This window comes from Chiloscyllium punctatum, chromosome 2, assembly GCF_047496795.1.
Source record: "Chiloscyllium punctatum isolate Juve2018m chromosome 2, sChiPun1.3, whole genome shotgun sequence".
Classification (NCBI taxonomy): domain Eukaryota; kingdom Metazoa; phylum Chordata; class Chondrichthyes; order Orectolobiformes; family Hemiscylliidae; genus Chiloscyllium; species Chiloscyllium punctatum.
Window position 1 is genome coordinate 125,137,350 of NC_092740.1, and position 27,237 is coordinate 125,164,586.

Genomic DNA, 27,237 nt, shown 5'->3' on the forward strand with positions numbered 1-27,237 from the left:
TACAAAAAATTACAGAATGGAAGGCAATTTATTTACATGCCTTGATCTAAAAAGGTTAAATGCGGGTGGCTACTAGCGTTTTAACAAATAAATGGCCATAACGATACTCGGGCCAAGATCGTCTATGCTTTTTCTGGGCTACCAATTTACAAATGTACGTTACTGGTGGTTATAACAGCTGTTATGTTTTAAATGCTTGAACTAGTGACATCCTCTCGACATAAACTACAGTACATGCAAAGAAATCGAGGGTATCTGGTCCACGGACCCAGTCGCAAATTTCGCGAGTGTCTTTAAAATAATTTCAAAAGTACTGACAGAACGAACCACGAATATTTTCAGAAATGTGACAGCACATCTCCAGACCAAACTCAAGTACCGCCCCACCCACTCCAGGCGTGCGTGCGTGCATTTCCATTACGCCACAAGACCCTGGGTGCGCGTGCGCAGTTTTACAATAAGCGCCCTCTTCTCATGATCTATCGCTATCCCCCGGCGTGCAACGTCACAGACGTATAGCGCTGTGCGGTGCAGTTCGCTTGCATTAGCTCGCGCGGCTGTAGGTAACGGTGCAACATCCTGCTTTAGGCTTGCGCGAACGCGACTGAGATAAACGGAAAATGGGAATGCGGATACTGGAGAGCCAGGTTAGTTCGAATTCTGGACCCGAAATTTTCCCTCTTCCCCACAGAATCTAACAAGAGGTTTCCTCTGCAGTTTCCATCGTTGGAGTAAGAGCCGCGCTGCAGGAGGGCCGACCATTTTATTTCTGTCCCCCGATCCTGCAGTCTCGAGGCGCTTTGAATGAGCCGTTACCCCTTTCCTCCACCCGCCTCCGGGCAGGCGTTCCATTCCCGGGACCAACAGTCTCCCCCCTTCCCCCCCCCCCCCCCGCCACCGGTTTTAATTTTATAAATCATTCGCTTGAGTCTCGGACATGGGGCGTGGGCGCGCATAGCCGCTAGGCGAGGAAAGGCTGGAGCGACCCATTTCTGCCTTCGCCATCTCGCAGGAAGCGAGCGAGCTCTGAGGAATAAGGGCGAGGAAACTATGTCGTTCGGTGATCTTTGCTTTACTTTTCACGGTGACGATGGTTTGATGTTTGCATTAGAGCATAAGACCTAGGAGCAGGAGTAGGCAGCTGGCCCCAAGATCATGGCTGATCGGTTCGCGGACTCCCTCCACTGACCTGCGTTCTCACAGTATCCCTTAATTCCTTTATTGTTCAAACAATCTATCTTAACTTTAAAATGTTTACAGAAGTAGCTTCAATGGACAAGGAAGTCTATAGATTTACGACCATCTGGGTGAAGAAGTTCCTTCTCAATTCAGTCCTAAATCTGCTCCCTCTAATCTTGAGGCTCTCTTGTCAATTTCACCTGCTAGTGGAAACTACCCCCTCTACTTCTATTGTATGTATTCCCTTGATAATTTGTTCTTGTTCTAAGATTCTGACCCTCCCACCTTCTTCTAAATTCCAATGAATATAATCCCAGTGTACTCTGTTTATCCTCATAAACCAATCCCTCAACTCTGGAATCAAGTAATTAACCTCTTCTGCACTCCCTCTAGTGCCAGTACATCTTTTCTCAAGTGAGGAGGACCAAAACTGCATGAAGTACTCTAAGGAGCAGGAGAGTCAACATTTCGAGCATAAGCCCCAGAACTTGTACTTCTCACATAGATTAGATTAGATTACTTAGTGTGGAAACAGGCCCTTCGGCCCAACAAGTCCACACCGCCCCGCCGAAGCGCAACCCACCCATACCCCTACATCTACCCCTTACCTAACACTACGGGCAATTTACCATGGCCAATTCACCTGACCTGCACATCTTTGGAGTGTGGGAGCAAACCGGAGCACCCGGAGGAAACCCACGCAGACACGGGGAGAACGTGCAAACTCCACACGGTCAGTCGCCTGAGATGGGAATTGAACCCAGGTCTCTGGCGCTGTGAGGCAGCAGTGCTAACCACTGTGCCACCGTGCTGACCGCTGTGCTTTTCCACTACCACATGTTTTGAAACTCATCTCCAGCATCTATAGCCCTCACTTTCTTCCAGTATTCCAGGTGTGTTCTTACCAGCACCCTGTACAGCTGCAACATCACCTCCCTGCTGTTAAACTCCTTCCTTTAGCAATGAAGGACAAAATTCCATTTGCCTTCTAATTACTTGTTGTACCTGCAGACCAACCCTCTCTGATTCATACACAAGGAGACCCAGGTACCTCTGCATAGCAGTATGCTGCAACTTTTTACAATTCAAGTAATAATCCTTTTTACTGTTAGTCCTACCATAATGAATAACTTTGCATTTATTAACAATGTATTCCATCTGCCAGACCTTTGCCCACTCACTTGAAAGTATTTATGTTCCTCTGCATGGTTTCTCAGTCCGCTGCATGCTTTGCTCTGCCACTCATCTTCGTGTCATCTACAAACTTTGACACATGTTAGTGCCTCTTGTTTATATAGAACAATGGAAAAATGCTCCTTTTCCCATTTGGTTGGGTCAGCAAGATGGATAAATAGAGAGCATGGCTGTACTGTGATTTCATTGTGTTTCAAAGTTTTGGAAGGAGGTAATAATGGCCTTTTGAGATAATTTAGTTTATATTGAAGCTTGAATTCGTCTCCCTCAATTTTTAACTTAACAGCCCAACACCTGAGTGTATTAAAGAGAGGAGCTACAGACATATTCCCTTAAAGTCTGTACTTCTGTGGTGAGAAATGCTCCTGAAATGCTTTGTTTTGCAGCGGGTAAGAAACTACTAAATAAAACTGGTCTGCAAATCCTTATTCAAAAACGTTCTCTTTCCCTCATACGATAAGCTCTTCTAGCACATGAACTTCAATGGTGTTTCTGTCTCCACCCATTCCCTTTGAATTTAATGACCATTAGTGCCATGGAATAAGTTAATTATTCTTAGTTGCTTTATGATGCCACGTGATGAAGTTAATTAAAGCTGCAAAGTTTTTTTTATTAGTTTTCAGTTTTTGTCATTTGACTTGAATTGTGTAAAGCCTGCAAAATTCCTTGGCATAAAAGTTAGCTAATTATTTTTGTCAGGTTTGTTTTATTTTTGTATTTGGGATGGTTACGTTTATAACATTTGTTTTGATCACTCGTGTTGGTAATAGTTCTGCCCAAGTTATGTTTTAACCGATCTTTAAAACCTGCATAATGGAGACTCACCACTTCACACATCTCGCTTTTCATGGAGTTGTAATCAGATTTGCTGTTGTGATCCATTCAATTAAATTTGAGTTATTTTTGAAAGTGGGCTGACCAACTTTAAGGATTGTGTTCTGATTGAGGGCAATGCTATGCTAACTTCATATATGTTGTTTGAAAAGCTAAAATTAAGAGATAATTGAACAATTCTGGATTAAAGTATTACATCAATATTACATACACGGTACATACAACACTACAGGTAATGAGCTTTCTGGTAATTGAACACTATTCACAATTTCAACCAAAAGGCACCAAGATTTCCTTTTCCTGCAAAGGTTTGTCTTGCATTATTTTGCATACGTTGTTTCAAAAGATTAGTTCTCATTGTCGAAAACTTGCTTAGCTTTACTTCAGCTGTTTTATTGCCCTTGAAATCAGTAAATATACAGCACAGGCCATTGACGTAAATTAACGTTCTGATCAAAATCTTGCTTTGTCATTCTTCAGCGTCCTTGCTTTCTTAAATGGCTCTTCCTGAACTCTAATTCTGTTTTGCCTGCTGAAGTGCCAGCACAGTCAAAATGTTTTGCTCATGTAATTAATGATTATTATAATAAATATTCTGTGTTTTAAGCAAAATGAAAAAGGTTTTGCTTATTATCGTGGTGGTTTAGTTAATGTGTCTAAGTACTGATTTCTAAATCTAATCCATTTTGTTTTGAGTAGATGGGTAACTGCTTTCACTGGCCAAATGGTCATTAGCCAAATTATGCATATCTAAGATTTTCTTATTGAGGAAATCAGTGTTATTTTTGCATAGCAAGTTATTGTGATCTGGGGTGCCCTGCCATAAAGACGATTGAAAGCAGATTCAATAGTAATTTTGAAAAAGGAACTGCCTACAAACGTAAGTAAAATTCTACTGGGATATGTGACAGGAGCTGGGGTGTAAAGCAAGGTAGATATGTTTTTCCAAAGAACCCACCCCAAACATGATGGATTAAATGAACTCTTCAGTGCTGCATAGATTTTAGTGACTGCCTACATTTCTTCATGTGGGACCTGCAAAGTTTCAAGTCTTGTAGCTGCTTACTTCACTTTGACTAGTTCTTACTTCCTTTTTGTAAAGGAATTATTGGGATTATTTTGGGATGAGGAATGAACAGAGAGCTAACCAAAAAAAAAGTACCTTAAATTGAACACCCTCTGAAACAGTGCCAAACTGAACTTTGGATGTTTCAGAAAGATTGGCTGGGATCAAGGGTTATCTCATGCAAACGATAGAGCAGTGTTTGGAGTGTTAAAACTGGTACTTAGTGTGAGGTCATACCATACAAATGGCATCTAACTGGATTGTCCAAAAAAATTTTAATTTTACTCCTAAAACTTATGCAGTTGAAGAATTCCAATTTCTGGATAGAGTTTGAGTTACTCTACCTGTAACTTTGATCCATCTCACCAAAAAGATTTGAGAGGTGTGGGGCAAGCTACAGTGTGTCTTTTTTTTTGCAATGGGTATAAAATTGACTGTGTAATCTTCCCATGCAATTCACCACTCTACACTATGATGATAACAATGGGATACTTTGCACTAAGTTTGGACTTGATAAGCATCTCAGCAATTTTTAATTTTCAGTAAAATTTACTGCCACAAATACCAAACAGCCTCACCCATTTTGATTTGAGTTTGAACTGTTATCAAGTTGAGTATGTTAGTCTTGCATCAATATAAAAACCTTTCATAAAGAATATTTTTTGTCATTTTCTAGAGTGAATACTGTCAATGTTGTCAAGGAGAATACCGAGACACAGGCTACTGGACTAGGTGGGATTGAGGTTCACAAGGAGGAGGTATTAGAAATCCTGCAAAGTGTGAAAATAGATAAGTCCCCTGGGCCAGATGGGGTTTATCCTAGGATCCTCTGGGAATCCACGGAGGAGATTGCCGAGCCTTTGGCATTGATCTTTAAATCATCATTTGTCTACAGGAATAGTACCGGAAGACTGGAGGATAGCAAATGTGGTTCCCCTGTTCAAGAAGAGGAGTAGAGACAACCCTGGTAATTATAGACCAGTGAGCCTTACTTCAGTTGTTGGTAAAGGTTATAAGAGATAGGATTTATAATCATCTAGAAAAGAATAATTTGATTAGGGTTAGTCAGCACAGTTTTGTGAAGGGTAGGTCGTGCCTCACAAACCTTATTGAGTTCTTTGAGAAGATGACCAAACAGGTAGATGTGGCGTATATGGATTTCAGCAAGACATTCAATAAGGTTTCCCACAGTAGGCTATTATACAAAATGTGGAAGAATGGGATTGTGGGAGATATAGCAGTTTGGATCAGTAATTGGCTTGCTGAAAGGAAACAGAGGGTGGTGGTTGATGGGAAATGTTCATCCTGGAGTCCAGTTACTAGTGGTGTACCGCAAAGGTCGGTGTTGGGTCCACTGCTGTTCGTTATTTTTATAAACTACCTGGATGAGGACGTAGAAGGGTGGATGAGTAAATTTGCAGACGACACTAAGGTTGGTGGAGTTGTGGATAGTGACGAAGGATGTTGTAGGTTACAGAGAGACATGGATAAGCTGCAGGGCTGGGCTGAGAGGTGGCAAATGAAGTTTAATGCGGGCAAGTGTGAGGTGGTTCACTTTGGTCAGAGTAACCGGAATGCAAAGTATTGGGCAAATGGTAAGATTTTTGTAATGTAGATGAGCAGAGAGATCTCGGTGTCCATGTACACAGATCCTTGAAAGTTGCCACCCAGGTTGACAGGGTTGTTAAGAAGGCATACAGTGTTTTAGCTTTTAATAGAGGGACCGAGTTCCAGAACCATGAGGTTATGCTGCAGCTGTACAAAACTCTGGTGCAGCTGCACTTGGAGCATTGTGTACAGTTCTGGTCACTGCATTATAAGAAGGATATGGAAGCTTTGGAAAGGGTGCAGAAGAGATTTACTAGGATGTTGTTGGTATGGAGGGAAGGTCTTCTGAGGAACTTGAGACAGTTTTTGTTAGAGAGAAGAAGGTTGAGAGGTGACTTAATAGAGACATATAAGATAATCAGAGGGTTAGATAGTGGACAGGGAGAGCCTTTTTCCAAGTATGGTGATGGCAAGCATGAGGGGGCCTAGCTTTAAATTGAGGGGTGATAGATATAGGACAGATGTCAGAGGTAGTTTCTTTACTCAGAGTAGTAAGGGTATGGAATGCTTTGCCTGCAACGGTAGTAGATTCGCCAACTTTAAGTACATTTAAGTTGTCATTGGACAAGCATACGGATGTACATGGATTAGTGTAGGTTAGATGGGCTTCAGATTGGTATGATAGGTCAGTGCAACATCAAGGGCCGAAGGGCCTGTTCTGCACTGTAATGTTCTATGTTCTAAGTGAATGTTGCAGCCAAGGCATAGTTATCCCCAGTCATGCAAATTACACTTCTCTAGTGTTTTGAGTTACATGGGTGTTTCTGCAGCAAGCAAAGTCCAATGTCTTCCTTTACCACTTGGAGTGTATGTAAGGTACAGCGCAGACAGGCAACCGTTAAACTGATGACTGATACTGCCAGCTGAAGTTGCTGCTTCCAGTGGCTGGGTTTTGCTAGGGCTTGGTGACATGGCACTGGCACTGCTTCAGTATTTGCAGTTATCAACTTAAGTTATATTTGCTTCACATTGGAGGAGCCGCTCCCACTAATTTGTTAAGAGGAAGTAACATTTGCATGAGTCACTTACAATGATTTGAGTCAAGGCTCCTTTATCTGATATTTCATAAACTTGACGCCAATCTTATCAGTGGGTGTTGTCAGACTTGACAATAAATGTTTTGTACCATCTTCAACTTGTACTACATAAAGTCGGTTTCTTGTTTCTGTTTTGTGTCTTACTGTGCATCTATTCTCTATCGTTGACAAATCAATAGTGATGGAATTAAGTGTTGGAGAAAATCAACAGCTCTGGCAGTGTTTCTGGAGAGATTAAAAATTAATATTTCAAATGCAAAATGACTCCTCTTCACAAATGTCTACCCATAACAGAACATGAATCCTTATCATCCAGGACTAACCAATTTTCTGACCACTGTCTGAGCCACTCGAATCTCAATCATTGGCGCATTATGACTTGTTATGATATGAGCTATGCATCATAGAAATTTTCCAAAATTCTCCAAAAGTGGAAATTTTTAAAAGCCTAAATTTATAGAAAAAACTCATCTATTATAAACTTGACTCTAAACTCTAACTGCTTTCGGTAAGGCTGTCTTCTACAATTGCTTTAATTCTGTTCATCTCAATTTAACTTTCTCAGCTGCTGGATTCTTGAATTTTTAAAAATACTTGAGTTAATCCAGAAAATTTGTCTCCTTTACATCTGATACAGTAATTGTTGCAGATAAAACTTCTTTGAATTAAAGGTACTATGTAGTTAGTTATACAGCGCGAAAAAGATCCTTTGGCCCATATCGCTCTAAACCTTTCCTGTTCACAAGTCTGTCCAAATATCTTCTACATTTTGTGATTGTACCTGCATCTAATTCCTCCTCTGGCCGTTTATTCCACATCTGAACCACTCCTTTTTTTTTAAAAGTCCCTAAGGTCCCTTCTAAATCTTATTCCTCTCTTAAAAGTATGCCCTCTAGTTTTGAATTCAGTAGGGGAAAGACCTTTTGAAATTCACCGTATATATAAAATTTTTATGAACTACAATATAGTCACCCCTCAACTTCCTATGCTCCATTGAAACAAAACCCAGCCTAATCTACCCTCTCCTTATAACTCAAACCCTCTTTGGAAAGGCTGCAGAAAAGATTTACAATTTAATAATGTCCTGCCTATAGGAGGATGTCCAGAACTCTACAAGTACTTCAAAAATGGTCTCATTATCCTGTACAAATGCAATATTTGGCATTTTATCCTTGCATTTAAACACCAGGTTCTTGGCTTAATTTTTCTTAAACTTTTCAGGCTTTCTAGGACAACTGGAAAACGCTTAGAACCAAGAATGAAGTGCTTAAAATTTTCATGCAACTCATGAACTATTTGCAGACCCTGGGGCTATCTAATGCCACTCTTTGCCCAAAAGCAATGTTAACTATGTTTTAAGAGTTGTTACGAAGTTGATGGCATGTAATGTACCTTTAAGAGAGTGAAAGCTCAAAAACTGGTAAGCACTTGTATGTGATTGACGAGCAGGTACAAAGTATACTAGGCAATTTGAAAATGTAACGTTTGGTTGTAACCTGCGATAGGGTTAGGGTTACACCACAGTTCACATTTAACCAATTGGTTTTATTTATGCCCCAAGATACTAAAACACAATTGAATTTGAATTTTACTGTTTTGACAACATTGATTCAATGAGACAACCTGATGTTTGGGGTATAAAAAGCAGGCATTTTGGACATTTAGTCAGAGCACCATCTGCCATTTGAAAGACTGCTATTCACCGCATCTGTCAGGGATACCTTTTTCATATGAAACATCTTTGCAACAGAAGACCGAAGAAGAGCCAGAGATGATAGCTGCTGTCTGATTTTGAAAATGTTAAGTTGCTGTAAATTTTAATAGAGGCTTTATTGGATCAATATATTGTTATAGAGTGGGAGGTAGATAAGACTTTTAAGAGAAACTAGGCTTGGGTGTAAATAGTTGTTTAATGTTCACTTTTAGAGTATAAAATTGATATTTTAGATTAGATTACTTAGTGTGGAAACAGGTCCTTCGGCCCAACAAGTCCACACCGCCCCACCGAAGCGCAACCCACCCATACCCTACATCTACCCCTTACCTAACACTACGGGCAATTTAGCATGGCCAATTCACCTGACCTGCACATCTTTGGAGTGTGGGAGGAAACTGGAGCACCCAGAGGAAACCCACACAGACATGCAGTCGCCTGAGGCGGGAAATGAAACCGGGTCTCTGGCGCTGTGAGGCAGCAGTGCTAACCACTGTTAAATGTTTTGTTACATAGTGGAATTTGGCTAGTTCTCTATCACTCATACTTGAACAGGTGGGGTGAGCTTTTTTGTGTGTTTGTTTAATTAGCAGGAGGGTTTACCACTATGTCATAATACACATAAGAAAATATTGCAAAGGGATGTGGTAATCCCATGTTTGCATTTGTTTAACAAAGTATCACAACATTTTCTTGGTAATATGAGCTGTGATTCTGACCGACAGTGTATTACCAGTTAAGTATTCTTGATGTAATGCTGTTATTTTTCAGAAAGATTTTGAAATGGTACTTAAGGAGGCAGGATGCAAACTGGTGGTTATTGACTTCTCTGCAACATGGTGTAGCCCTTGTCAAAAGATAAAGCCAGAGTTCCACGTAAGTACCAATAAAACCATTGTTCATTTCCAGAAAGACTTCAATGATGGTTTTAGGTAGGTGCAAGTAACAGGTACGTATTAGGAGTGTTGTGTTGGAAATGAAAGTGAGGGTTCATAATATGCAAAGTGAGCAGGTTTTTCAGATGATGCCAAACTCCTGAGCGGAAACAACCAAGTTTCTGTAAGAAGCCAACGTAAGGGCAAGTTAGATTCAATAGATCTATTTGTAAGATACTATGGTGACAAAAAAAGTGCAGAAGCTAAATTATACTGAAAGCGTTCTTGGAATAATGCAACACCTGTCAAGCTGCATTGGTTAAGAAAGTAGAATTCTGAGCCATATTCCCAAATCTCTGAACTAGAGTTTAGGATGTTTATGCTAAATACAATATTCTGGTTGAATGATGCCTAGATGTCGAGACTGATTTCAAAACAGTTCAGATGACTGAGTCCCAACAACAACTTTCATTAATAGTGTCTTAATGCAGTGAACAGCCTTGAGTGTGTGTCTTGGATGCGTTAGCAAAAACAAAATTGGAGTGAGCCATTTAGAGAGTTACTTATCCAAATAACTTGATTTTAAAGAAATGTTTTATAAGTATCGTGAGAGTACAGTTTAATGGGAAATTCTAGGAGCTTGGAGCGAGAAGACTGTGGCTGGGGAAATAATCAATTTCCAGAACATAGCAGGAAGTTTCAATTTGTCATAAATTGACCAACCAATTAATTCTTTTAAAATAGATCTTTACAAATGTATAAACCACACAAGCGTTATTTAACTACTTGTTTATTGCATAGACTAGCTCTGACTTCAATTCATTGTCAGTACATCCGTGTCAGTATTGCTGTGTAGTAATTGCTCCCAGTCACCACTAAATTCAGAGAGTGGCCAGCAGTTTCATGAGCCTTTGTGTAATATTTATTTTTAAAATATCTTTACTTACCTAATTGGTAAGAAGTCTTTGTGCCATAATTTCGTTTTGCCTTCTGGATTTGAAATGAGCATTTCCACTGGAATAACTCCCTTTTAGAATGAAAAGAACAACAAGCCAATTAGATATTTCAAGCCAGTGAAGTTAAAAATGCAAGGTGTTTCTTCCATTTGCTGTTGCCATACAATCTGGAAGCACAGGCAGAGAGTTCATCTCTGCTTAGTTCAGAGATGATATGTCATAGTTTACCTGTCTTGAGATCTGCTCAGAAATAATTCCTTGACAAAAGCAGACTCAGTTGTTTAATTTCAGGGGTACTTCATGCAAACAAGAATTGTTCTGTTTAATCCTTGGATCATTTTAAGGACAGACTGTTTACCTGTCTGTTCTACTGCAAAGCTAATTATTCCTTTGTTTATTAAACTGGTCATAAACATGTTTTATGAAGTTCATGTGGTGCAGTGGATAGTTTTCCTGCCTCTAAACGACAAATTGATGACAAGTAAGATGAAATCAAAAATGCAGCCAAGTAAGTTGTGAACCTGCCAAATTTTCCAATGAACACTAGACAGCAGTAAGAATAGAACATTATTAGTATTTGTAATTAGCTTGATGGGTTTGCCATACCTCGAGACCAGGAGAAATATGAACTGAGCTTTCAGATTCAGAAGTAGCAGTACTGCCACTGCCACAAGACCAACATGTCACATTTTTAAGTTCCCTTTAAAATCTATTTTTGGTAATGGGTTAAGTCTGTTCCTTTCAAATGTCACACTTAAGTGGTAAAGGGTTTACAAAAGAATGAAATATAAAAACTGATTTCCTGTCATGGATTTCGCCAGCAGATCACTTTCCAGTTCTGAATTCAGTTGGCAAGATATGGTGTAGCTAGAAATTACCCTGACTGTGGTCACTGTCAAAGTGTGGTACTGGAAGAGTGTAGGAGGTCAGACAGCTTCTGGGGAGCAGGAGAGTTGATGTTTTGGACGTAAGCTTGTCATCCGGAACGTGGAGGGGGAAGGGGGTCTGAGAGATAATGGGGTGGGGGTGTTGGGGTCCAGGGGGAAGGTATCTGGGAGGACAGTCGGTGGATGCAGGGTATGGAGTAAATGTGATAAGTTGGTGAGGAGGGAGTGGACAGGTCAAGAGGGTGGTGCTGAGTTGGAGGGTTGGATCTGGGATTTGTTTGGGGGGGCATGGTGAGGAGATTTGGAAACTAGTGAAGTTGATGTTGAAGGGTCAAAAGGCAGAAGATGAGGAATTCTTCCTCCACTTGTCGGTTGGCTTGGATTTGCCAGAGGAAGAGGTCCAGGTTTTGTGTGTCGCCGGGGCAGTTGAAGTGGCCGGCCACATGGCGGGGTGGGGTTATTTCATGTGTCCCAGACATGTTCCCTGAAACACTCCATGAGTTGGTGTTCTGTCTCCCTGACGTAGAGGAGACTTAAAAGTCAGCTGTGATGGACAGTGTCTACGGTACAGGACACTACAGCTAAAGACTGAAAAGAATTAGGTATGACTTGTTAGAACTTGCTGATTAGTAGTGTCAAAGTATGAGTTGTGATTTAATTGTTGACGTTTTCAACTAAGTGAGCATTGTTAAAATCTTGAACCCGTGTCGACTTTGAGAGCTGAGGCATAGTGTGAGATGTTTAAAAACATCTTGAAGTTGAGGTTAAGAATGGTAAAAATGGGGGTTCCACTAATGGCCAGAAGAAGACAGTTCAGCCAATAATGTTGATAGGTACAGATAAACTGAAGCTTGAACAAAAGTGTAAGAAGAATTTTCTTTTTCCATAAGGTTTGCAAAGGAAACATTGAGCAAGTTGAATTTCTTCCAGGAATCAAGAACTAAAGCCTTGCTTAGTTAATCACTCAATAATTTTACATTATTAGCTTTAAGTTTTGAACCTTAGTTTCTGACCTTCTGTGAGCATTGTAAGGGAAAAATTTAGATTTGTTTCTGATTCTCTGAATGAAAGAAACTTTGTCACTACTTCACTGAACCCTCCAACCCTGGCAATATCCTTGTCAATCTTCATTTATGTGAGATAGACTAAAATTGCCATTATATGAAGCAGGATAACAGTGCGGAAAAAGTAGAAAACTTTGTCATTCGTCCTTCTTTCCCTTTAAACCAATAGCATCTGACTTCTTACAAAGGTAACAAGAACCACTTCACCTTGAGTAAGGACAACTATGTAGTGGTCGGGGTCTGTACTGTATTCATGACCACGAACTTTGTATTGCATATCCTCTCACTTATAAAATACTCGCTTTCTTTGTAATTTATTTCTGTTAACTTACATTGAACTGCGTAAGCAAACTTATTTTGTGCTGTTTAAATTTTAATTTGCATTCCTCCCTTTTGAATTTCAATGACATTTATCTCTTTGTTAATGTTGCATTATTTTCTAGGTAGCAGTCTGCTATACAGTGAAACTCTGCTGTCTGAAGAATGATATTCTGTTTGAAATCGTTTTAAACATTAGGATTCTTTTGTTACAAGGAGTGTGGATGGATGTTTGAATTTATGACCAAGGAGCAGCAGTAGACCATATTACCACTTTTAGTCTGATTTCTTCAATGCAAATTTGCACTTGCAAAAATCCCAATATTATGATCCTTTTGAGGTCGACTTAATTTGATACCTGACTTGTCACACTGGATATGCAGGACCACATCCTCTTTATGTGAAGGATTGTGATAAAGAGGAACATTGAAACTTTGAAAAAAGGAGCAGGTGGCAATTTGGCCCTTTGAGCCAGCTCTGCAATTCAGTGTGGTAATGGCTGATCATTCAACTTGGTATTCTGTACCTGTGTTCTCTTGTTGTTTTTTTTTATATACTTTTAGCCTGAAGAAATGTACCTAACTTGTACTCGACTACCTTCTGTGATGAAGAATTCCACAAGCTCAACACTGTCTGGATAAAGAAATTTCTCCTTCTCTCAGCCCCAAATGACCTACCTCTTATCGTTTGACTGTAAACCTTCGTCGGACTCACCAATCATTGGGAACTAACCTCCTGCCCTGTCCAATCCTGTTTAAAATTTTATAGTTTTCTGAAATTGTGCCTTATTAATCTAACCACAAGTGAATACATAACTAATCTAGTTTTTCCTGTTCCCTGCCAATCCAAGAAATGATTTAATAAACCTTCATGTCAGTCCCTCCATAGCAAGAAGATCATTCCTCTGAGTGGAAAAAAAGCAAAACTGCATGTGGTCTCACCAGGGCTCACAATTACACGATCTGTAGTCTGTACTCATTCTCGTGCTGTGAAGACCACTTGTCTTTGCCACCTGCTGCATTTACATGCTTATTCTTGGTGACAGTGACTGGTGACTTCCTCCATGTGCTCTTGTATTGCCTATCTACCATCAACCTGTTTTAAGTAACACTCCTCAATTTATTTGGTTAGTACTTAACACACAATTGTTGTTGATGTGTTATTAGGTTTAGACTTGCAAGTATTGAAGCTCAGTAGATCATTCAATCTGGTCTGTGGTAGTGTCTGCTGTGGTTGAGTTCGTACCATTGTCAATTCTTGAGTCAAAATATTCCAAATTCGGGTTGTAATCTAATGCTGAAATGCAAAATTCAAAGCAAACACACTCTAGTGCAGCATTGAGGAAGTATTGCATTGTCAAAGGTGTTTGTTTGGAAAGGATGCTAAATCAAGGCCCTGTTTGGCATTGCCAGGGTGTTGCTTCAAAGAGAAGGAACCTCATCTTTAATTCTCTACTAATCAATTCAAAAAGATTATTAGGATGTTATGACATTGCTGTTTGCAAATTTGCTACATGCAAATTGGTTGCACGCTTTCCACCAGAATAGTAAGCACACTTCAAATGTTCTTGATTAAACCTAAAGTTTTGAATCTAGGTTTTCTTGCTGAGCTGGGAGGTTCATTTCCAGGTGTTCCATTACCCTGTTAGATAATATCTTCAGTGGGCCTCAGCAATGCTGAAAGTTCCTGCTTTCTATTAAGTTCGGGTTTCTTTTACCACCTCTGAGAAAAGGAACAGGAAGTGACTTCACAAGAAATCCAAACATATAAATAGAAAGCACAAATTTTTCGCATTGCTTCGCCTGAGGCCACTGAAGGTGTTACCTAGTAGGGTAACGAAATGTCGAGAAATAAACCTTCCAGTTCAGCAAGCAAACCTACATCCAAAACCTCAACCTGAGCTACAAATCTTTTCAAAACTTGCTGAACCGAAAGTGTTTTGAGATCTCAGATTGTTATTCAGCAGTCAAGCCTATTTCTTTCATTCTTTGCATCAGCCTCCTCTTATTCTGCATCCTCTAATCTTCTCAATCTATCCTACTTTTTTTTCATGTACTTGGATAACTTCCCCATAAATACATCTGTATTATTCACCTCAACCACTCCCATGTCAAAGTAGTGCTCAGATTCTTGAATAGACAGAATTGCCACTAACTTGTAGTATGCCATTAAAAGTATCAAAATTTGCTTTTCTCGTCCCTCTCTCCAGACACCGATTTCACCCCCCCCCCACTTTTGCAAACTGGGAATGTTCTGTGCTGGGACAAAGAAAATTGAGTAGAGGTGTATAAAATTCTAACTATTTTAAATAAAAGCTCTTTCTATATGGCATGGGGGGGGGGGGGGGGTCACATTTTAAGGTTTTGGTCAAGTGAAAGATCTGAAGAAAAGGTTTTCTTTGTGTGTAGGAATGACATTTCATTTGTCTGAAAAGAGATTATTGATTTTTAAGGAAAGGGAATGCTCACTTTAGCCCTGCATGTTTACTGCCCTTGGAATGGGATTGCTGGTTTGCTGTGCAGGGAAATAGCAGGACTCTTGGGCTGGGCTGAATGGCCTCCTGTGCCATAATCACTCAGTATGATAAATCATAATTGTTGGATTGCATATTGAGAACTAATACAGGTATTGAAAGCACCTTTTCTGATGTTGAACAGTTTCTTTTTAACTAAATATGTCTTGAGAATAAACTGAATAAATACAGATGTGAATCTTGGATTTCAAATGAATAAGTGTAAGACAGTCATGTATTTCATGATGTGGACATCTCTGGGTTGAACCAGGTGAATTAAACTAGGAACTGCAGGTGCTGGAGGTCTGAAACAAAAACAAATTATTGGAGAAACTCAACAGGTCTTGCAGCTTCTGTGGGAAGAAAGCAGAATTGAGTCTGGGACTCTTCAGAACTGAAAATAGTTGAAATTTAAATAAATCAATGCAACACTCAAGCATTTGTTAGTGCACGCCTGAGAATTCCTTGTAATAGGAAACATAGAGCGTGCAATATTGTTAAATAGCCTTAAAATGTGCAAAAGAAAGTCTGAGCATAGTTTGTTTTTTAACCTAGTTAAGATGATCATCAAGCAGAAGCCCTAAAGAATGAATTGAATTTCATGGACGTAGCTGAATACTAGGAACAGGAGCCTGTTTACAGTTCACTAGAATATGACCAATCTTTATCTTAACTCCACCTATGTGTCTTCAGTATCATTAACAAACATGATTATCTCAATGGAAAGTTGACCACCCTTTCTTTTCGTATGTTCTTTTATTTTCTGTTTTCTTTTAACACTGCTGATCTGTGGAATAAGCTGAAATACAGTTAAATACAACCAGAATAAGTTTCAGTACAGTTTCACTAACAAAATATTTTATCTCGACAGAAATTGACAGAGAAATATAAAGACGTAATTTTCTGTGAGACAGATGTGGATGATGCACAAGTAAGTTAAATCCAGCAAACTAAGTGTGATCAATAGTCAAATATTTATTGCCATTTCCTGTGATCTGTTATAGACTGAGCATTCTTAAGAAAGCACAGACTCTTTTCTAGGTGTACACTTATGACCAAGTCTCTCTGGAAAAGACATTGAGGCCTTAAAATGAGTGCACAGGAACAGTATCAGGCATGAAAGATTTCAGTTACTTGGAGAGATTGGAGAAACTGGGGATATTCTCTTTTAAACAAAGTGGAGTTGATAGATGTTCTAAGTCTTAGAGGATTTTGATAGATTTAAACAAAGCAAAGATTTCAAATACCATATATACTCGAATAATAGTTGATCTCATGTAAAAGTCAAAATCCTATTTTTAAATTTTTTTTGGACAAATCTGCAAATTTCTAAATGTCCTGTGTAAAAGTTGACCCTAGTTCTTCACAACGTTTGAATCAGTGTGCCCACCTTCATGTCCCACTCCAGCTTTCCAGTCTGCTAGTTTTCCACTCTGTTCCCAGTCTTCCAGTCTGCTGGCTGTTGTGTTTCGCTTGGGGTTTTTCAGAATTACCATAATTCTTGTTTTGGGCCTTTTTTATTCATTTAGCAATCAGTTGGGCTTCTGCTAATGAAACAATAGTTGAATTTTGACAGGGATGAATTTCAGCCTCTCAAAAGAAGTATCCATGTAATAGTCGACCCCATACATTTAACTTTAAGAAGTAGTCAAAAGCATTTGACTGTTACTCGAGTATTAGAGTTTATGGTATTAGAATTGATTGCTTGAGATCATTGGCAAAACAACCAGATACGATGTGAGGGGAGGGAAGAAAAACAACAACTAATTATGGCGCATGTACTACAGGAATCTGATTTAATATCAGATCCCAAAATGCAGTGAAGCTTTTTTCAGGGCTCTGGGAGAAAGAACAAGAGTGAGGAACTATGAGTCCTTTGAGGGGATGCAGGCATGATGTTTGACTGACTGGCTTCTTTCTGTGCTGTATCATTTTCTGTATCACCTTAAAGCACTTGTTGTTCATGGATTTTGACAAACTGTGAATTAATTTTCAGCCAGGTAGATTGAAACCCAGTGTTCAAAAAACTGGGACTCCAAACAATGAAAGTCCATTCCACCTTGAAGCTTTTGTAATATTGCATTAGATCGAGACTGATCTGTATCCCAATGCCTCTGACCTGCCTTGGTTCTATTCAGTTGGTAGGAAATTGTGAGATGTGTTGACTTCTCCCTTGAATGAACTAGCTTTGATCTTCTCCAGCAGAGGTAGCTTTCCCTCCTTGTGTGGCATTCCCTGCCCCTCATCCATCTCATTGGCTCCTTTAAATTGCTTTGACCTTTGTTACATCACCTTACTTACCTTACATGCATTAAATACAGGGATTTGAAATTTTGAAATCTTGTTGTCACACAAGATAATATTTGCTGTATGGGTTTTACCTGATGGTATAAAGTCAAGAGATTTATAGTATGAAAACAGACCCTTTGGTCCAATTCCTCCATGCTGCCCAGGTATCCTAAATTAGTCTAGTCCCATTGGCCAATATTCCTACAAACCTTTCCTATTCATATACCCATCCAGATGTTTTTCATATGTTGTAATTGTACCAGTCTCCTCCACTTCCTCTGGCAGCTCATTCCATACATGCACCACCCTTTGCATGATAAAGTTGCCCTTTAGGTGCCTTTTATATTTTTCCCCTTTCACCCAAAACCTATGCCCTCTAGTTTTGGACTTCTCCACCCCAGGGAGAAGTCTATTTACCTTTTTGATGCATCTCATTATTTTATAAACCTCTAACTTGAGCTAACTTATTTGTCATCTTTAGGAGATTGCTGAAAGCTGTGGCATTAAATGCATGCCAACATTCCAATTCTACAAGAATGGAGCCTTGGTAAGTTTTTGGAGAGTTAAATGATGATCACAAATGTGATACGGGGGAAAATACTTGCCTAAACATTTTCCAAAATTTATCCCAATTTAACAATAGTGGCTTCAGGCACTACAAGAGCACAGTTGTTCAAAGGAAAGCTCCTTAACCTAAATCTACTAGTATTTTGATATAATTTTTAACAGGCATAAAGACTACAGTTCTATCTCCAAAATTTGCCTGAGAATATCCACCACAGCTCCATTCAGACCTTGCCATGAACGATCACTTGAACCGAAGTTGATCCGTACATAGTAAATGCAAACTTCCTATTAATGAAGTGCTATGAATCTCCTATTTAGGATTAAACTGACCATGAAGATGGCATGTAGCCATAAGCTGACACTTTAAATCCAGAAGCTGCAGAGCAAGCTACGGAATTTGTCTGCCCAACTACAAACGGGAGATGACAATTTTGACCTCTGAACCAAAAGAATTGAGTGTTTGGCCCAGACGGTCCATGCCTTTGTTTATGTTCACACAAAACCAAATATTTTGTTAACTTCATAATTGAGCTGCAGTTTGGGAGAGTAAAGAGTAGCTGGGCAAGGAAGGATATTGTGGAGGCCTTGGTCTTCAGAGAATCCCATCTAAACAAATTGTTCACTTTTTAACACATTGTCCACTTTGCATATCAGCTGTACCCTGAAAAGTCTTCATTGGAATGATAGTCAAATAATTGCACCTGCATTAATGGATTTAACATTAATGCGAATGAATTTGAATAAGTTTGACCTATGTAAAAAAACGTATTAGCGCATGAACAAGTCTCTGCATTTTTGCGCCTGTAAAATCTTGCACATCTGTTTTTCTTTTTAATTTTCATTCCACACTGGTGGTTGTGCCTTTAGCCATCAAGACTCTGCTCTGGGATTTCTTGCGTAATCCGCTCTGCGTCTCTCGACAACTTTAATTGGAACTCCTTAAAGCCTGCACTTTTTTGGCCATGACCGTGTATGCGACCATGGCCATCAGTCTTAGTATCTCAATATTAGTGTGATTTGGCAGTATTAATGAAATTTGATGTTTTGCAGCTGGGGTGAACTATTTGATCTAGGGTGGTGGGTTTCAATGTCTGTAATCAAACCCTAGACAGGAACGCTGGAAGTCATCCTTCCTGGAGACCTGATGTCCTTGAGATATTTAAGGGCCTTGTCTCATTGCTGGTGGTGTTCAAATAGCAGGGGGTAGTCTCACCATTTGGGGAAACTACACATCAGACTCTCTGGTTTGTTGGCATCCTTGAGGGGGAGTTCTTTATTCACAACCTATTTGTATGGAACACAATCCTTTTATCTGAAACCCTCTGGACCAGCTGGATTTTGGAATTCAGAGTTTTCAGATTTCAGAATAAGTGACAGTTCAACAGTGAATTTTTTTTAAAACTCTTACCGAACAGCAGACTCACCAATGATTATTAAGGGCCCTGAGACAAAATTGATGCCTGCCACCATGTCGGTGTGGAATTGGATTAACTGTTTCCTCCCATGCAACCTCGTTGTGGAGAGAAATCTGCATGAAAAAATCTTCAGATTTTTGAATTTTTCAGATTTCTGATGGTTTGTGTGTGGACTTATGCTTGAATGATGGGTTTTTTGGGAGGAGGGGTTTCTTTCAGTCATTCAGCAGATGTGGGTGTCATTAGTTGGGCCAGAATTATTTGCCTATCCTGAAATGATCTTGAACTGAGTCACTTGGTCAACCATTTCAGACTTAGCCATGTTACTGTTGGCTAGAACCACAGAGGAATAACAGGTTTTCTTCCCTTAGGTGATTTAATGAACTGAGTGTACAGTTGCCTCATTCAAGTGGTTGTAGTTACCATTACACTACCATATTACATTGATTTCTGCATTCAATATATTCTTATACCCCACTCATACTACCTTCCACTTCGATAATTACACATTTTATGCTTTGTTTTCTGTCTGCTAACCATTTCTCAATCCATGTCAGTTCATTGCCATCAATACTAGTTGAGATTTGACACTATAGACTTAAAATACTAGGGATGTTGTAAATCAGAAAGAAGTATTAGAAAGCTGGAAAGACTGAGTAGATCAAGCAGCATGTCTGGATAAAAATCAGAATAAGCATTTATGGTCAATGACTTTGTCATTAACTGTTTTTCTCCACAGGTACTGCCTGAGCTACTGAGTTTTTCCAGGTTTTGGTTACAGTTAGAAAGCAACTTCAGTGTAACCTCTTGCTTTTCTCCATGTCCCTTTGCTGAATACCTGCCTGAAGGTTTAGTTTTAAACGTTGCTCACTGATTCAGACATGTTTGAATTTTTATTTATTAATCTTTTCTTTTTCCTTTAGCTGTCTGAATTTTCTGGAGCCAATTTAAGCAAACTGGAAGAGAAAATTCAAGAATATTGTTAATGTTAATCCAAATGAAACCATGGTTTCAAACCAAACATGAATCAATAATAAATCTTAGTTTATTGTAAAAGCATTTGGTTGTCTTTAATATGAGTTTCCAGATGTAAAGCTGGCTTTCCTATTGACTTGAAATTGTGAAGTCTGGTTTCTGTATTGTGATGGGACAATGTGTGAATGCAGTTATTACAGCCACTTTCAATTTCATGTAAAAACGGTAAGACATACATCAATGTGAATTTCTGGGCTACTTTGGGAGCCTGATCCTCGCATATTTAATCTAAGTACACTGAAGGCAAAATGTGACACTATTTTGTCAGTATTGACATAAGTTGGTGAATGCAGAGTTAACGTAATTCCACCTATTGGTGAATCGTAGACATGAGTTGCTCTATTTTGAAACACTTGATAAACATTTTAAAATGTCTCAAAGTCTAGTTTTGGAATTCTCAGTTCTCACCAAGTCCTTTTTTTTTTAGAGGTGGATTGCGGTGAAGAAAGAGAACCAGTCTCCGGTTTATTTCATATTTGATCTGATTTAGGAGCCATTCTGTTCTTTATTCATTTGTGAAATTTGGACTTTCATGGATTTGAATTTAAAGTGTGCTATTGTGCAAATTGCCTTTTGTGCATTTCCACAAGTTCCTGCTTAATGGAAAATATTGCCCAGAAGTATTTAAGTGCAAGGCAAATGGAGGGATTTATCATAACAGCTGTTATGACATGGGGTAAACCCTCCTGCTTAATTTACACCAGCAACACAAGATTTATCCCATTCAGTAATCTGAAAATTTGAGGCGCCAAGAACTATGTAAAGTAAAAATTAACAACTTTATTTCTTCAAGTATAACAGAATAATTAACTAACAATATTTACAACTCCTTCCTCTAATCTATCTTTTATCTTTCCTTCTATAATACTAGTCCGATTAAAACTCCCCGATTTAAGATTTAGCAAAAATTCAAGTTTTCAAAACCAGCCAGCTGTTGAATCTTCTATTTGAAGCTTCCTGTGTCTTTTCTTCGGGGTTATGCTTCACAGGTCACTGATCGATAAAGGTACCTTTTTTAAAGAGAGCTATTTTTGGGCAGTCTGTACATGCTGGTGATGTGGCAGTTCTCCTCCAACTGTTCAAGTTTCCCCTGTCTTATAGCCCCCAAAACGTCATTTGGCTTTTAAGATTGTCAAGACACTAAATTCAAATTTGATAGGAATTTGGTATTTTTCAGGGTATAATTTAAACTAATTGGCCTAATTCAAATTTGTTTTTATCTTCAGGCAACCTAGCTACTGTAGTAACTGGGCCAAATGTTGCATTGTATCTCATTCAGAACACTTGGTGCTGTCAGGTAGTTCTGCTAGCCCAGATATTTTTGTCATCCACAAGCTTGAAAGACAAGCAAATGTGTTCAGTCATTAACACATTAATGTCAATATTTGTGGCCCTAGCACTGATCTCTGGCATGCCACTGGTTATAGGGTGCTGTTCTGAAAATGCCTGCTTTGTCGCAACTGATTTCTGTTAGCCAACCTTCTATCCATACTACTTTAACACCCCAATGCAATGGACTGTCACCTTCATAAGTACCTAATCTTTTGCGCTTTAGACACTTCCTGGAAATCCAAAATGGCATCCAATGCTGCTGCTTTATGTATCCTGCTTATTACTTCCAAAGGATTCTAATAAATCTCAGGTGTGATGTATCTTTTGTGAACCCATGCTGACTTTGCTTGATTGTATTATCATATATTTCTGAATGCACTGCTACATATATTTTCTAACAATCCCTAGTAGATTGCAATATTTTCTCAATGAGAGGTTAAGCTAACTAGCCTATAGTTATGTTTGTCTCCTTTTTTGAAATAGAACTACTACATTGGGAGTTTTACAATCATCTGGGATTTTTCCAGAGTCGCAGGATTCTTGGAAGATTGCTACCAATACCTTGCTATCGCTCTAGCTACTACTTTTTAATATCCTAGGATGCCAACCATACATTGAGGGGACCTGTTAGTTATAAGCCCTAATACTTTTTCCAAATAAGTTTTCTCTACTGACAGTTATTGTTTTAAAACCAATTCCTACCCTGTTTTGTCCCCATGAATGTGTTTTTTTAAATTTTAGAATGTTTTGTGTTGTCTTCTGTGAAGACTGGTGTCAAGTATTTAATCAACTTCTCTGCTGGTTCCCTACTATTATTTCCCCAACTTCATTGTCTATGGGACCTACGTTCACTTTGGCCTCTCTCTTTTTTTAATATATTTAAAGAAGCCTTTCCTGTTTATATTCATTATTTGCAAGTTTACCTTCAGAGTTTATCTTTTGGTGTTTTTTCAAACTTTCCCAATCTTCTGACTTACAACCAGTCTTTGCCACATTGTATATTATTGCTTTTAATTTCTCTAATTAACCATAGCTAATCCCCTTCTTTCTCACTAGGGTATATCTTATTCCTATCTTATAGGGTACTCCTTTCCTAATCAACGAGCTCTGCCCTGTAATTCTTTGTAATTAACTTGTTTAGGTTTGATGCGGTTGCTTCCAATGCACATTTTTCCCTCAAACGGAGTGCTAAATCTATCATATTTTGATGGGAGTGCATATTTCCTGAATGTTGAGATGCAGTTAGATAGGGTGGTGAAGAAGGCGTTTGGCATATTTGCCTTCATTGGCCAGTGCATTGAATATAGGGGTTGGGATGTTATGTGGATAAATAGGACATTGGTTAGGCCACTTTTAGAGTAGTGTTCATTTCTCCTCCCCTCACTACAGCAAAGATGTTGTAGATTTTTTTTGTGCCCTTTTGAGTTTCATAAGGATTTTGTGCAGGTTGGATGGTTTGAAATATAGGGATAGGCTGGGGCTATTTTCTCCGCAGCATTGGGAGCTGAGAGGTGACCTTACAGCAGTTTATAACATCATGAAGGTATAGATAGGATTATTAGCCAAGGTCTTTTACCTAGGGCACGGGGGTCCAAAGCTAGAGAGCATAGATTTAGGGTGAGAGGGAAACAACTTGAGACGTGAGAAGCAACATTTACACACAGGGTGATGCATTATGGAATGAGATAGTGAAGGATGGGAAAATTATAGCATTTAGAAGGCATCTGGATGGGTACATGAATAGGAAGCGTTTCAAGAGATATGAGCCAAATCCTAACAAATTGGCCTTGATCAGTTTCGACTAGCTTATCGGCATAGACAGGTTAAATCAAAATCTGTTTCTCTGCTGTATTACTGTTGTTGGTGTTATTTACAGTGGATTTTTTGCTTCAAGATTATTTATTAAATCTGCCTCGTTACAAATCATTGGATCCAAAAGGCTGCTTCCTGATTGGATCCTGAACACATTACTATGGGAAATTGTCCTTTTCCAGTACCACGTTTGACTCAGGAGAGACCCGTTAACCCTGACACCAGCTTTCGCTACTCCTATTCACTGCTTCAGAGAACAGTATCTAATGGCCTAAATTTGTTTTCCCCTAAATCTGATTGGAACCCTATACCAAGTTGCCATAATCAGTTTGTTCATTTTTCCCCTGTAGTCCCATTGGCATTGTCAGTTTGCAAGAACCTGTTAACTGTTGGACAGTTGCAAGGAGTAAGGCTCTTCAATTGCAACCTTCCGTGTCCTGATGTCAGTCCCACTTGCGGTCACAACCTGTTTCCTTGATCAAAGACTAAATTTGAATCGCCTAATGTAAGGGGTATAACTACCTTCCAGAGTATCCTCCCTTAACTGCTGTATTTTAAATTCTTCATTAAGGACTTTAGATCCTATGCTGTTTACACTTACAAGCAGGAGGCTGGAAGAACAGAGCAAGCCAGGCATCAGGAGGTGGAGAAGTTGACGTTTTGGGTGTAACCCTTCAGGACTGGGGGTGGGTGTAAGGGGAGCTGCAGGTAAGTGGGTTGGGGTAGATGAAGACCGGTAAAGGGTGCACTGATCGATAGGAGCTTTGAATTCAGTAGGTGGCTGAGACAAATGGAAGGGAGGGGGAGGGGCTGAGAAGAGATTTGAAATTGGAGAACTCAACACTGAGTCCTCTGGGCTGTAGGCTGCCCAGGCGGAAGATGAGGTGGTATCCCTCCAGTTGCGGTTTGATTTGTTGTGGCGGTGGAGGGCCATCCTTGGCATCCTATCAGAAAGGGATTTAAATGGGTAGTGACTGGGAGGTCCAGTTGGCCCCTACGGGCCCAACAGAGATGCTGAGCAAAATGTTCCCTTAGTTTATATTTGGTCTCCTTGATGTAAAGACCATATCGGAAGCACCAGATACAGTAAACCAGGTTGGAGGAGAGGCGGGTGAACCTCTGTTTCACCTGGAAAGACTTTGGGGCCCTGGATGGAGGTGAGGAGGGGTGGTGCACCAGCAGCTTTCAGTTGCAGGGGAAGGTACCTGGGGGGTTGATGGGGAGAGTGGTGCAAACCAAGGTTTGGTGAAGGGAACAGTCCTTGTGGAGTCTGCAGTTCATATCTGACTCACTAGCGACATTAAGACACACCTAAATTTTGAAGCAAGTAATCTTCAATTCTGATGGACAGCTGAAGGTGACTATAGCATTCTCGTTTGGTATTGCTTTGAGGCTCAAGTGCAGTTGCAAGAACTTCGATGCTCCTGTGCCTGGCTGACTTCTGCTTTTTGCCACAGTTGAAGTTGAAGTCAGACCTTTAACCATTGCAGTTCTCTTCCTCACTTCTGTAAGTCACTGATGATATATTCTTGGCTTATGTTCCCTCAATGATAGAAGTGGTCTGGAACAACTAACTATTTTCACTGCTTTTGGATTGTTCTCCAGAGGACAATATGGGAAAATGTATACTACTACATGTAGAAGTTTTGGTTACAAGCGAACAATGACTTTTGACTGTTAGCAGTGGCAGTTGGTAGTTTCAATCCCTATTCTGGGAATGTATGTTAATTTGGAGTCCTGGCATCTTTTATAAAGTTTAAAACAATCTTTGGGACACCTGGGTTTCAGACCATATTGTAAATTATTTGCAGTAGCAGCCACCTATGTTTGTAGTAAAATCTCCAGTATGCTTCATCAGTACATACCTAACAACACAATAGATGCTTATGCTACGAAGCTAAGAAAACATGCAACTAAGAGTTTGAGACAATTAAGGGATTTAATAAGGAAATTCCTTCGCTTTGGGGCTAGATAATTGTAGACAGCTACATATGGGTTGTGAAAGGAAGGGTAATGCATAGAAGGGCAGAAGAACAGAATTGCATGATTTTACAAGGAAATGAAGGCAGATCATAAATTGGGAATTAGAAGTTAGATTCCCAATTCTGTAATAATGTAAATCAGTGTGAACTGCACTGGATATAAATTGGGAGCAGAGTATTGGAGGCTGATGGGGTTGGAGTCATGGTATGGGTTTGGAGTTTGTTTGGTAACTGAAGAAAATGGTCTTGGTTTCCCAATATTTGGCTAGAACTAGGCATACTTAATAGTGCATGTGCAGGGAAAAGGCAGGGAGGTGATGCAGAGTTAATCAATGGGAGTTTGCTTAGGGTCCAGTCACCCTTCAGTTCTGAAAAAAGCATTGTTTTCCATGGAGCAGACACATCTTCAAGCACCCATCTTCAAGAGAAGCAGTAAAGAACAAATGCCTCTTAAAGACACATCTCATCACATTTCTCCTATCCCCTCTCCTTATAAAGAACCATCAATATACAAAGATGGCTTCATTTTCAAAGACTTTAGTCTCATGCTATTAGTATGCTAAACACACAAATATTCAACGCCCTCGTCCATCTCAGTCCATTTTTTCTGCCACTGAGTACCTCTGTCTTCCTTCATCAAACTTGTGATGACAGTTGGCAATTATGTTTTCTCATCCTGTCACATGTATAATTTTCAAATTGAATGACTAAACAATAATGCCATCTAAGCAGTCTGGTATTTTTATCCTTTTTTCCCAAAAGTGTTAGAGGTTATGAACAGTAAATAATCTCGGATGTATTACTTCCAGCATTTATGTTGCCAGTAATGTCACAACACCAAACTTCAGGTCAATAGTTAAATGTTTCTTTTGATGAATATTCAACTTTATGGAAAAATATTGAAAATGTCTTTCTATCTTATTGTCTTCTTTAAAGAGGACATCACTAATGCCCACATCTTGTTGATAACTTTGTAAAGACATTCAAAATAGCTAAGTGATGCTAACACCAGAACAGTGGTCAACACAGCTATGTCAAATCCATTCTGACACTCCTCCATCCATTGCAATTTACTGTACTTCAACAGGTTGGTCAGTGGAACAATCATTTTGTTAAAATTTGGCATGAATTTTCAATAATGACCACTTAGTCCCAGGGGTCTTAATAGTTTCCCTTTGTCAATGGTATGGAAAACTCCCCAGTAACGTTTATTTTCAAATCCTATGGGTCCATCCGTCCATGTCCAGTGATATATCCTAGGAACATGACTTGGGTTTTTATGAACTCATTCTTACCCAAATTTATCACCAAGGCTATTTCCTGAAATCAATCAAATAATTCCACTAGATGCTCCGAATGTTCCTCCCACGTGTGACTAAAAATCACCAGATCCTTTATGTATACCACACATTTGGATAATCCCGAAATGATGTTATCGATTAGTATTTGAAATGTGGCTGGTGCATAATGCATACCAAATGACTACTTTTAAACTGGTAAAGTCTACTTACTGTCATGACAGCTGAAATTTCCTTAATTCCTGCCAGTATCCTCTGAGTAA

The 27,237-nt window shown here is 39.4% G+C and overlaps 1 protein-coding gene across 1 annotated transcript; it reads left to right on the top strand.

Moving 5' to 3' along the window:
* Positions 1 to 471: 471 nt before the first annotated feature.
* LOC140488553 (thioredoxin-like) lies at positions 472 to 20,571 on the top strand. The gene is made up of 5 exons (XM_072588124.1): positions 472 to 647; positions 9,404 to 9,508; positions 16,116 to 16,175; positions 18,015 to 18,080; positions 20,439 to 20,571. Exons 1-5 carry the CDS (start codon positions 621 to 623, stop codon positions 20,499 to 20,501), a joined length of 321 nt encoding a protein of 106 aa, XP_072444225.1. The 5' UTR covers positions 472 to 620; the 3' UTR covers positions 20,502 to 20,571.
* Positions 20,572 to 27,237: the final 6,666 nt, after the last annotated feature.

Bases quoted from the DNA above. Each gene is read 5' to 3' on its own strand.
- LOC140488553 (XM_072588124.1), top strand. From the start codon at position 621: ATGGGAATGCGGATACTGGAGAGCCAG. The intron at 648-9,403 runs GTTAGTTCGAAT...GTTATTTTTCAG, and splicing joins TGCGGATACTGGAGAGCCAG to AAAGATTTTGAAATGGTACT. The intron at 16,176-18,014 runs GTAAGTTAAATC...TGTCATCTTTAG, and splicing joins CAGATGTGGATGATGCACAA to GAGATTGCTGAAAGCTGTGG.